Here is a 12,591-nt window from a genome sequence, read left to right as displayed (position 1 = left end):
GCCCCGAGGGGTGATGGTCCCCGGGGCTGGGGGGGCTTGAGAGCACCCACACCCAATGTTCTACCGAGGCACAAGATGGCTGCCAACACTTCCTGATTTGGAGTGTTGACAGCCAATTAGAATACAGCTCGTGCACGGCAGGGTGAGCTTAGGCTGCGCTTACGGTATGCGGAGGCCATAGATATATATCTATTTTTAAATGTCATTTTCTCAGGAACTACTGAACGGATTTACACCATTTAAGCAAAAGGCACGAGTCTGAACTAAGGACTACCTCTTTGCCAAATTTGGTGTAATTCCGTTCAGAAGTTCGGGCTGTAGCTACGGCTAAATGTCCTATGGGAAAATGCATGGGGAAAACACATTTTGAGACCCCCCTTCTTTCTCTGCCCCCGCTTGACGAATCACTGTGAAACGTTTAGGATAGGAGCGGATCGGAGCTGGCCAAAAGTTTGGAAAATTTTGTGAAGATTCGTCAATCGGCGCCAAATTTATTCCAAATAGAATGTTGCGGATTTCCTATGGAAAATAGGTCCTAACTATATCTACCTACTGGCGACAGCAGATAGATAGATAGATAGATAGATAGATAGATAGATAGATAGATAGATAGATAGATAGATAGATAGATAGATAGATAGATAGATAGATAGATAGATAGATAGATAGATAGATAGATAGATAGATAGATAGATAGATAGATAGATAGATAGATAGATAGATAGACAGACAGACAGACAGACAGACAGACAGACAGACAGACAGACAGACAGACAGACAGACAGATAGATAGATAGATAGATAGATAGATAGATAGATAGATAGATAGATAGATAGATAGATAGATAGATAGATAGATAGATAGATGCATTGGATTGATATAAGAATATAGGCCAAATAACTAATGAGTGTGGCGGCACTTTGTGAAGCGGGCCCATTGTCTCATTTACTGGTGTTCCCTTTCACTCTTCTTGCATTGCTCATTTCATTATTTATCTCTTTACCTTTCTCCATTCTTCTCTTGTCTTACATGTTGTGTAAAAAGACCATGTGTTTAGTTTGTAATCAGCATTGCACAGATCTACTTGCTATAAGGTTCCAGATCCCACCTCAACTGGGCATTCTCTATCTTTCAGGTCCTGCCCACTAAACTATAACATCTACAGACTATTATATAATATTATTGCAATAGAGGCCGTAACTAGCAATTGAGTGAAAAATATCCCATAACAAATGATCGTACCTTCTGTAATATCTATATATAAGAAAGAGTCACCGCTTGTTCCCCTCAGGAGTTAAATCAATTTGAACACATTTCAAACCTCCTTAATCAATTCATATACAAAGACAAAATCTCGAATGGAGTTCTGAATTCTCCACGAAACTGAATGAAGATACCCATATCCTGCTGGGGTGTACCTTCCCCATTACAGGGAAGTCTCAGTGTCTCTAAAGTCTGTACTATGGTTATGTGTCAGGTATTCTAATCCTCTCTTTGCCCTGTTTGATCATCATCTTCCTTCTGTGTTTCTCTTTTATTCAGACTCCTAAAAGATGTTCCAGACCGCTGCGCCACAGGCATTGATGCTGCCACGCAGATCCGCGGAGAAACATTCTTCTTCAAAGGTTTGTCTGTACAGTGTATAATTATGTCAGCTAATTTTTAGTCTATGCACAATTATTTTAATTGCGCCATAAGTCTCCACTTACCAAGCACAGTGAAGTTACCAAATACAGGTTTGTGTTAGGCAAGGGCTGTGTGCGGGCACAAGACTAAATAGCTCAATGCTGGGCAAGGTCATGCATGTGAGTTACATGTCCACTCCGCTGTGGGAGCGGATTGTCAGGGTGGATGCGTGTGTGTGAGCAAGAGACGGTGAGACGTCTTGATGAAGCAACCATGGAGGGTGAATTGGAGCCACTCCAGGAGGCACATGTTGTTTGATTGTGGCTGGAGTTTATGGCGATTCAGTGGATGAGGGGAGTTACAAGAAACAAGCCAATGTAACATAAAATTGTATTGTATATTATTTGGTTCATATATACAATAGATATCCATCATTATGGCAAATTTTCAAAATGAAGAAAGTCAAACTGGTGGAAACAGGCTGACAAAACTTCATTTTGAAGCAATATCAACATGAGGAAATACTTTTCCCAGAAAAACAAAACGTTTCTGTGGAAAAGGTAAATGTAAATTTAAGAAAAAAGGGTCTCAGTAGTCTTCTGGTTTGCCTTTTATGTCTGCTGTGGCCTGGTTGAAGGAAGAGGAAGATGGCATGGGGGAAGAAAGAAGAGGATAGCGGAACTAAGGGATGAGTGGGAACGGAGATGGGAATTGATGGTGGCAGTAGTGTGAAGAGGGTGGAGGCTTATTTGGAAGGCTTGGAAAAAGAAACCCTTGGTTGAAGGAAAGAAGTGGATCAGTTCATAATTCTCTAATAGTAGATGGAAGATAGGAAGGATTGTGGTAGGGGGTTAAGAGGAGGATTAAATAATAGGAAATGCAATTTATTCAAGAAGTATGTTCACCAAGTTGGTTTTGTCATCCTGGTTAAAACCCTTCTTGAAGAACAATTTATCAAAAAGGGTATGACAAAATAATTTGTCATACAAAGTTTTGTCCATTGGAATCACATATAACCATGTAACATTGCATGCCACCCAAGGTATCCATGCTATTTTGGCATTTAGGTAAATGGGGCTAGTAAAAAGCTTTTAAAGACAGATGTGGTCTGAGAGTTAAAGACAGAGAAGATAAGCTATCTAAGGACCCATGTTTAGAACTTAGTTGCTGTGATAATGGTATGAAGTACAGAACCCCATAGGAGCGTGGAGTCTTGCCTGATACTATTCCCTTTATCTGATAGGTCGCTTTTTCTGGCGTTTAACCCATGCTCGCCACCTGACATCGCTGAACCCTGCACGGATCCATGGCTTCTGGCATGGTCTCCCCAGTGGCCTAGAGAAGCTGGACGCAGTGTATGAGAGGCACCTGGACCATCGCATCCTCTTCTTTAGTGGTAAGAAGTTCCCTGTGGGTGTCAGAGGTTTGCGGCACTCAGCAGAAAAGAGATCTTTGACTCTGCCTCTGTAACATTTATCCAAACAGCTAAGATAACACATTCTTGGCAGGACTAGTGAATGTACTGGCCAAGATCAACAAAACATATCCCAGAATCACAAGTCTAACAGGAAGGTTTACTCAGCATTCATCATGTTAAGGTTCTTGGGCGCTGGTTTGTGTTAGCTGCCAGGTCTTTACGTGACAATATAATGCTTTTCTGCTGCACTCTCTGAGGTTTTTCTATATTGATACACTCCTGATACACATGCTTTTTATGTACATTTGGGGGATATTTGTCCTGCTGGACCTCTTACTACTGCATTATCCAAGGGACAGCTCAATCACTATGGACACCACTTATTTTGGCCTGTGCTCTAATTTAGCAAATCAGTGCTGTCAGGTGCATTAATCCAAATAAATGGAGTCCACAACTCACAGCAAACACTGATCACATCGAGATGATTAAGACTGAAATCACAAAGTTCTGCTGAAATGAAAGAATTGGCTTTGCTTGCCGTGAATGTATAAAAACAGACATTCTGCTCAGTGGTGTAGCACTGTTGTGCTGCCACCTGACACTGCTTGACTGAGAACATACTACCTGTTTGCAAAAAACAGCAAACCCAACTATTAAAGAACATACTTGCCACACAAGCCTACAATGACTGACCACAAATGGCTACTACCTAACAATCAGAATTTAAACCTGTTCTCCTGCCATGAGCCCAATGTATGCAATCCTGGATTGTAAGTATTCTACATAGTCAATGTCCCTGTTCTTACCCTGGTTTTACAGCACTCTCCTAACCATCAGAGGTTGTACAGTCCACACTACGCCAAGGCCTCATAAATACATATAACTGTTGTTCATCATAGTAGTATAGTAAAATGACTATCGAAAATGGTTAGAGATTACAGCAACATCAATGCAGAGGCCCCGGTGTAATAAGACATCATGCAACGCAATGACACATGACAAATTCTGCTGACTAATTTTGCTTTGATGCTGCTGTTGTTTGAACAGTCGGTCTGTCACAATGCTCAGCCTCGCAACATGGTGCAGTGATAAGTGTGCTTTGTCTACCATAGAATGTGTACTGGACACATGTGTGCTGTGTACTGCAACACACATGTAATATGACGCTTTTGGGGGAAATCACATTGAATGTGAGCTGGGCACAGCAGCACACATTGAATGTGTTGGTTTCCAAGGGAAATCAATGCATTCTCTCTTGTTTGCACCTGCTTCCGGCATGTATTAGGTTTATACAGTCTGGCTATCTTAGTAGATAGGGCTTTCTGTAAAACCTATTGGTGTGTGAGTTGACCCACCTCCACTAACACCCTTTACTAGAAGGCGCACGGTGAAAAGTGCACCTTGCTAGTGAAAAACACCTTTTTCTGCTGCATGGCATGTATGGTAAAAAATCTCAGTGCAGTACTCTGCCATCTAGTGGTTAGGTCCCGAACTGCTGGGTTATAAAAGCTTTTTTCACTCTGAGGTAGGCGACGAGATTATGCAGACCCTGTGTCAGTCACTGTGATGTTGACCATATGGTCACAATGTCTCCTAAGGTGACCTCCATTTTAGATGCTTGTTCTTCTCCTCCACTATACCCTTTCATTTTGGAAGTGGGAGGATAACATATGAATGTAGAAGGCTTTCAAGCTCCAAAACCATTCTCACTGGTAAGCAACTGGTTTCTTTTACAGGATGAGATCTCTTTTAGATTCTCTTTGCATCAATTAATTAGTAGTATTACCTCTTCAGTGGCAGGGTTTTCATGAGAGAGAGGACAAAAAAAGCCACTTTAGTTTGGATTGTCCCACTGCTGCGTATATTTATGTCCCTGTACCTATACAATAGTGTCTTGAGTACGTGCTTTGGTGACCATGTTGCTGCTTTACAAATGTCTTGTGCAGAGACATTGGCCATGAACACTAGTGTTGCTCCTTCTTGCCGGTGGAATAAGCCTTTCCTTTCACCTCTAAAGTTGTATTTGCTAACTGGTATCAGCGTGCTATAGCCTGTGCTATCCATCTTGCAATGGTACCTAATGTCTGTGGTGAGTACGCCCTGAAAAAACTTGTAGTTCTTCAAATATCTCGTATTTTCAGCATATAGTACATTACGCTCTTCTTAGATGTAGAGTGTGTAAGGCTCTCTCTGATGCATTAATGCACATTTGGGAAAAAGCCAGGAGAATTATAGCTTAGTTAATATGGAAAGGTGAAACTACGTTAGGTATGAACCTTAGGCAGCTGGATCTTATGTATGCCAGTGACAGCATGTTATATACCCAAGTTAGGCCCATGTAGCGACTAAGGACTCTGCATCTGAATGGGAAATGAACAGTGATGATACTAGACAGCGTGGCAAAAGTAACAATAGCTCGCCAGAAGCTGATGAATTATCTGGGGGTAGTAGCGCTGAATGAGCATATCATGGTGGAAACACCTAATACAAGGGTAAGTGTACCACATCGTTTATACTAAATAACGCTCCAAATGGAGGGGGGCATACCCAGGCAAGTAAAGGGCCTCTTTTGGGAGAACTTGGCAGATGGTTACGATATTCTTGTGGCCGAAAAATATTGGCCACCTGATTTTGTAATGGATTTCCCAATGGATGAAGAAGTTATTTTACCTGGTTTCTACTGACCTCGTACCACAATCAGTTAAAAATTTCTACACGCAGGAGTGCATGTTAGCATTAGCTCCTGCACTTAACAGCAGTCATGTTGGGTGGGATGATGAGTGACCTCATCACATAATCCCATTAAAATCAATTCCTCAACAACAGAGACAATGCCCAATTAAGCATGAGGCAGAGAAACAAGTCAGAGAGATCCTAGATCAACTTGAATTCCAGGGTGTGATTGAGAATTGCATCTCACCTATGAATCAGGGCCGGACTGGCCGTAGCGGGCTTCGGGCAATCCCCCGGTGCGCCGCATGGGTGGGGGCCGGTTTCGGGCCCCTCGGGCCGTTTTTGTTACATGGCCAGCAAAATCGGCCCTGTAACAAAATCGGCCGAAAACCGGCCCTGGCAAAGAGCTCAGCTGCACCCCCAAGCCCCGGTGGGCCGGCCGAGCACTTTGCCAGGGCTGGTTTTGGTTCCCAGTCCGGCCCTGCTATGTATAATCCCTTGTTTCCTGTAATAAAACCCGATAATTGATATTGTCTGGTCTTAGATTACAGACATTCAAACGCATCAACATGCACATTTGCAGAACAAAATGCACATAGCACAACTCTAATAAATAACGTGTTGAGAAAATAAAAAAAACACTATACATCTCAAACAGATTTTTTTGCCAAAATATAGCATCTGGGAGCAGATGTTTGACAGCACATATTTGTGTGCACGCACAATGTTGGATTTGTTTTTCTGAAACTAAACTTGTTTACACATCAAACTTCGCACAACATTATCACAACGCCCTGAATATCATGTACAAGGTCTCGTTTCTCACTATGTACAAATGTCATCCATGGGGCAACAGGGCTATCTACATATCCATAACATCACTAATCTATATGCACATTCTAAAGCTGCTTCCTATTATAAAAGATGAGCATCCCGATAGATTAGTAGAGGAGGCACTTCTGCTGACACTGAGGTCCTTGCATGCTGAGAAATCACCGTGCAGCGGTCTGACATCTCGTGAGAAGTGTCCGGTTCCCAACCAAGATGGGGTCCTTCACTCTAACCCATCAGTTAATGGGGTTGTTTCATCTCTTGGGGTGATTCTTGGCTCTACACCTACACACACTTTAGGTACACTTACGGTAGGGTTCACATATTAGGACTACACTAGATTACTGCCTTGTTTTATATGCCTGCATATATAGATTGTTTTAGCATCATGGTAGAACTATCTCTACTCTTTACGCTCTTGGTGCTTGTAATCATGTTTATCTGCTTCGGTCTACTAATCATTGCAGAACACGTATTTTATGCAAGAACAACATTGGTTCAATAAATATTATTGAAAACGTCCAACTGTGTATTCTCTGTATATTTCTCTGAGAATAAGCAAGCGCGAGTGACTGAGTGAAAGTTTCTGTACTGTTTCCACGATCCCCGAGGGGTCAGGGCTGTCCTGTTCAGTGGTTGCCAGTAAACCATTCTCTCCCTGATAGGTTAGGGGGGCTTATGGTGGCCCTGTGAGCTGTAGGCCCAACATATCCTGTGGGGGTGTCCGGATTCAGTCTTGGCGCCAAGCCCCTCGTTTATGTTGTCCAAACAATGCAGAGATCCTCCGGATTAGTAGGAACTATACGACAAGAGTAAGGGCCGTCGGACGTTTAGCCATTTGATCGCCTACACTATTTAGAGTGGGCAGACGAATGTGCAGTTTTTTTAACAACTTTATTTTTTATTTTGTTAGGGTTAAATGGCCCTTGATAGACATACATAATACAGTTTGTGAAAGCTGGGGCCATTTGGGTTTGACTAAGCCCGATTGTGTTATGTTTGTCTGTACGCTTGGCTGACACTTAGTCCACCTGCTCCACGTCAGATGATTGACTTCCAGCTTTGGAGGAGGACATCTCACCTTTGCCTGAAACATGCAGAATCTTAAAGATTGTCTGCCGGCTCTTTATCCTCTGTTTATATAGGTGACAGATAGCCTCCATGTTTTCTCAAATTTATGGACCCTACCGTTAAATAGGGCAGTTAGTCTCTCCATGGCGTATATTATAGGAACTTTCCCCCACCAAATGCTGAGTGTGGGCGCCTGCTGTTGTTTCCACATCTGTGCAATGCCTAGGTGGGCGGCAGAGAGAAGGTGGGCAGATAATATCCCTCAGTGGGGTTATCGTGGGATAGAGTCTTTGGTATCCCAGGTCCCCTGGAGAATGAAAAGGGTATTGTGTGGCAAAGGAATGTTTGCTATTGTCTGTATCCATGTAAGGACCTTGTCCCAAAAGGCCTGAACTCTCAGGCATGTCCACCACATATGCAAGGAAGTGCCCCTATCGCCCAGGGCCGGACTGGGAACAGAAACCGGCTGTGGCAAACTGCTCAGCCGCCCCCCCCCCAGGGTGAGGGGGAGTGCAGCCGAGCAGTTTGCGAGGGCTGGTTTCGGCCGATTTTGATACCGGTGCCTATATTGCCGACCCCCGGCAACAAAAACGGCCGCCCAGGGGCCCAAAACCGCCCCCCACCCTAACAGCCTACAGGGGAAACGCCTGGTGCCCGTTATTGCCAGTCTGGCCCTGCTATCGCCACAGCCTTTCCAGCAATATTCTGGACTGCAGAACATCCTGTGGAGGTGTACAGGGTTCAGACACCATCCTGTTAGTATTTTGTAGGCATTTTCTTTGTAGCATATGCAGATTGAGGACTTTGGCTCCATTCGCCAGATAGCCTTCCATGTCTTCTGCAGGATCTCTACACCCAGTTCTCTCTTCCATTGTGTCACTTAGGCATGTTTTCTAGGAGTGATGAGTGATAGGATGTAGTGGTAAAGCCAGGATATGCCTATGTATCTAACGTTGTTTATATATCGTGATTGGATATGTGTTTCATCTAGGCCTGGGCGGAGTTACGTTACACCAAACTCCACGAAATAAAAACAAAACTCTGCTGCGCTTTGTGGAGTTCCACAAGCGGTGGAGTAGGTAATTCGTGCTACTTGAGCTAATTTTTAGCGCCGGCGTTTGCCCCACACTATAAAATCAGCACGAGTGGCACCACGAGCAGCGCAAGAGGGCGCAACTTCTTTCTGATGCTTGATGAGATGTTCTACTCAAGTGGCAACTTCTTCAATGCGAGCGGCAGGTTTCTCAACATGAGCGGTAGTGACCTGCCACAACTGCCAGCGTTGAGAAATCTTGCTGGGAAATGGTGGAGCACTGGATTTTCGTCATTCACACTCGCCAACTTAGCGTTGGCGAGCCATGAGAGAGGAAAAACTCTGCACTGCTAGGCGGAATCTTTCATAAATCTGTGCTCTATGTGGAGTAGGAAGAACTCATAAACTCTAAACAGTGTTTCCCGGGTTGGGCTACCCCACTATCCAGTGTAGGGCTTGTGTAAGCCTTTAGATGTCTCACCTGGTTAAGTAGAATTTCTTAAGGAGATCTTCACTCATCAGGAGTTCGTCACCAATATAAAAATCATTCAGGGTTTTCCCCTGATTCTCGGTGAGGAATCCGGGGTCTGAGTCTGACATGCCCAGAGGGAAGCCTGGATGGTTGGCCAAAGGGGTCAAGACGAAAGGTTTGGTAGGAAATGCTTGTTTACACATTATAGTCTTCCAGAGGGTCAATAGTCTGACGATGATAGGCAAGAGGGGGGCAGTTCGTCCAAGTATTGCTTGGTAGCACAGTAAATCTGTTAGTGGTACAGTCAAGAATGTTTGTTCTACTTGTATCACAAATGGCCAGTTTTTACTTTCAAACAACGGGCATTGCTTTTTCTATTTTCAAAAAGAAAGTCCTGCTGTGGGATTTTGTTTTTGAAAACGAAAAACCATCTTGAAAGTATCGATCTGGCTCCATGGGCAGGCCCTGCCCATGCTCAGAGATGTCTGCAAGGGCTGCAGATAGCTGTATGTCCAGAGTGTGGTTACTCTGAATTCTAAACCAGACTCTTAGGATGCATTCTCATTAAAAGCCTTTCCTTTACATAGTTAAATAGGGTTCTTATACTGTGAGTACCTGCAATTTACTTTTGTCAGAAAAGTGATTGCAATTAAAAAGAGTATCTTTAGTGTGTGGTATTACAGTGATGTCTTGTCAATGGCCTCAAAAGGTAGCATCATTAGTTGTCTTAGCACTACATTTAGACTTTATTGGGTTGCTGGAACTGTGTGTGAAGGAAAGTATTGTTTGACTCTTAATAACTGGCATTGAAAAACACTGTTCCATTTCTTCCCCCAATGTATGCTGCAATGTCTGACAAATAAACTCTTAAAAAAGCACGTCAGCTTGCAAGTGCACAAAGACAGGATTACGAGTCTGGCGGTCCACTGACCACCAAACTCGTAGGGCGCGGAGGTGACGGTCTTCCCACCGCCCTACTATGAGTTGGGTGGTGGCACCGCAACAGCCGCCAGGGAACTGCTGTTCCCTGTTGATTTTGCAGCGGTCAGGAGGCCGCAATATGAAGCATATTGCGACTTTCCTCTCCACCAGGGTGTACATGGAGGTTCTTACTCCATGTAAACCCTGGCGGAGCGGAACAAAGGGGGTCCTGCAGGGTCCCCTGTACCTCCTCCGCCATTGTAGGAACAAATTGTATACTAATGACTGTTGTATCTCCCACTTATGAGAAGTATTTGTCTATCTGCTTAGTTCATCCACATGCACATTTTCTACCCCAGGTTACACTATTTGCTACCAGATATATGTTTGTTGCCCGTCTCACGTCTCATTTGTAAATGCTTTGCACAGACCGTGACATTGTATAAGAGACTCTTCCCACTTGCTTGCTCAAATAGTACCTTGCATCATGGCCTGTCAAAATCTAAACTCTATTGTTTATGATTTGACTTTGAGAAGCTTTCAAGTTCTGGGAAACGGCTCTGTTTGACCACCTCCTGTGTGATCAGCGGCCCTTTATCTTGAGCTGTTCATGTGTGCACTCCAGTCCACATGTGAACCATCTATTGTAATGTCTGCTTGAGGAATTGCTCCAACATATTTGTATTGTGCCACCATTTCAGTTCTTTGGTCACTCTGCCCATCACATTCACTTGATCTTCCCATCTGCCTTGTGTCTGCTATTACTGGGTGCTCTGCCAATTCTTTACCTGCCTCATGTGAAGCTTTGTATTTGGGATCCAATGAATGCAAGTAGCATTCAGACCCAACAATTGCATACCTGTCCTCACCGTCAGAAGCTGAGATACCTGGCAAAGTCAAACCAGACTGTGCAATGACTGAACCAGTCTCATGGTTGGCTATGCCAATACTTTCAGGTGGTAAATTCTGACCGCAAACAGTAATTTTCATCTCGGGTGCTGCAGACAATTTCTTCCAGTTTACTGTCAACACCAATTGATGCAGCAGAGTCACCACTGTCTTAATGTTTCTTTCACATTGTCTGAGGGAGTTTCTCTTTATCGCCCAATCGCCCAGGTAAAGGTAGACAAGGCTTTCCTTCTGGTGTTGAATTGGTAATGTATCCCTACCATCACCAATCTGAGCTATTTCCTCTGTGAGGAATCTGTTCACAAACCACAGGCCCAAGAGCTGACCCACAGATCTTGTTTTGGTACAAGAAGGTAGACAGAGTACTCCCCATGTGTTCCTCTCTTCCAGAGGTACTTCCTTTATTGTATCTTTCTGCAGTCATTCCTGAACGTCTGTCTTAAGTATGCTTACTTGGTCTTTTCTGTATCCCTGTTCTTTTTGGTCATATCGTCAGAGGATTTTGAAGGAAATCTTTGCAATATCCATGTTATATTAGGGTCAGCTCTAATTTCTTGTAGTTAAGGGCGCCCAGGTGCCTATGATGTCCCTTATCCCCCTCACCTGTGTTGTATGCATTGGTGTTCCCGAATCGAGTCACTTTGAGGATATGGTGGTTCTCTACTAGAGGCGTTACCTCTTATTTTGCCCCTCCTTCGATAAAGTGTCTTTGCTTGGTGCGTTTGCTGCCACTGTGTAGCCTCGTTGAACTGACGCTCTGTAGTTTGTCCTTGAAAGTGAGAAGTTTACATTAGTCTTCTCTAATCTCTTCTATTTGTGATATCACCTTTCTCATGTGGTCCCTTCATGGTTTGTAGCACCCCCATGGCCTTTGATATTTCGTTAACCTTCTTCATACTTTCCAGGGATTGATCAAATTCCAGGCCAACCAGGTGGTTGCTCTTAAGGGGCCTTGCCTATTATGTTTGCCTGGACCTCTGTGTTAAAGGCTGAGATGTGCAGCCAAGCATGCCTGTGACACTCAGGAAGCACAACGCCAGTGAACAGCTGTGCACGTGCTGTGTCCGCTGAATCTAGGCCTGATTTGAGGTATGAGCTGACAATGTTTTCCCTCCTCAATCACTACCTCAGCCCACTTCTGATATTCCTATGGAGATGCGACTTCAGATCTTCCATGTCTTCCCAGCGCTGATGGGCATACCTGTCCAATAGAGAATTGCAGCTGCCAATCCTCCGCATGGTGGCAGAAGCCCCCCCCCTCATCTTCCTCCCCACCACCTCCAAGCTCTTTCTGTCCTTCTGTGGTGGGCCCATGGTGGCGGGTGACTGAGCTCTTTCCCTGGGAATATGAGGGAGTCTGGCTCTCCTGTGATTGTGTGTGTTGTGAGCCCTGCGTTGATGCTACATATTTCTTCTCTATCCTCGGCGTCACCACCCCAGACGTTGCTGCCCTACTAAGTACTTCCTATCCTGCTGAAGTGTGCTAGGAAGTATAGTAAAAAATGCTTTTTATAATATACTGGATTATAGGTCTTGAAAGGGAAACTTGCGTCCTTCTTCTGAACCTCCATTTGATCCCCTAAACGCATCTGTTGCCTTCTTAACAACCCAATATATAGAAATGTCATCCGGTGGGT

The 12,591-nt window shown here is 44.1% G+C and overlaps 1 protein-coding gene across 6 annotated transcripts in view; it reads left to right on the top strand.

The window, feature by feature from the left end:
- Positions 1-12,591, top strand: part of LOC146853938 (matrix metalloproteinase-17-like) — a 242,013-nt gene that overhangs the window by 101,956 nt on the left and 127,466 nt on the right. For all 6 annotated transcript variants that reach the window (XM_085651851.1, XM_085651849.1, XM_085651846.1 and 3 more), the window contains exons 8-9: positions 1,544-1,626; positions 2,871-3,023. In XM_085651851.1, coding sequence (XP_085507977.1) covers positions 1,544-1,626; positions 2,871-3,023 — 236 coding nt within the window. The remainder of the gene's footprint in view (positions 1-1,543; positions 1,627-2,870; positions 3,024-12,591) is intronic.

Source organism: Triturus cristatus, chromosome 4_1 (genome assembly GCF_964204655.1).
Source record: "Triturus cristatus chromosome 4_1, aTriCri1.1, whole genome shotgun sequence".
NCBI classification, from domain to species: domain Eukaryota; kingdom Metazoa; phylum Chordata; class Amphibia; order Caudata; family Salamandridae; genus Triturus; species Triturus cristatus.
Note: the sequence above shows the minus strand (reverse complement) of the source record. Positions and strands in the feature narration are given on the sequence as shown.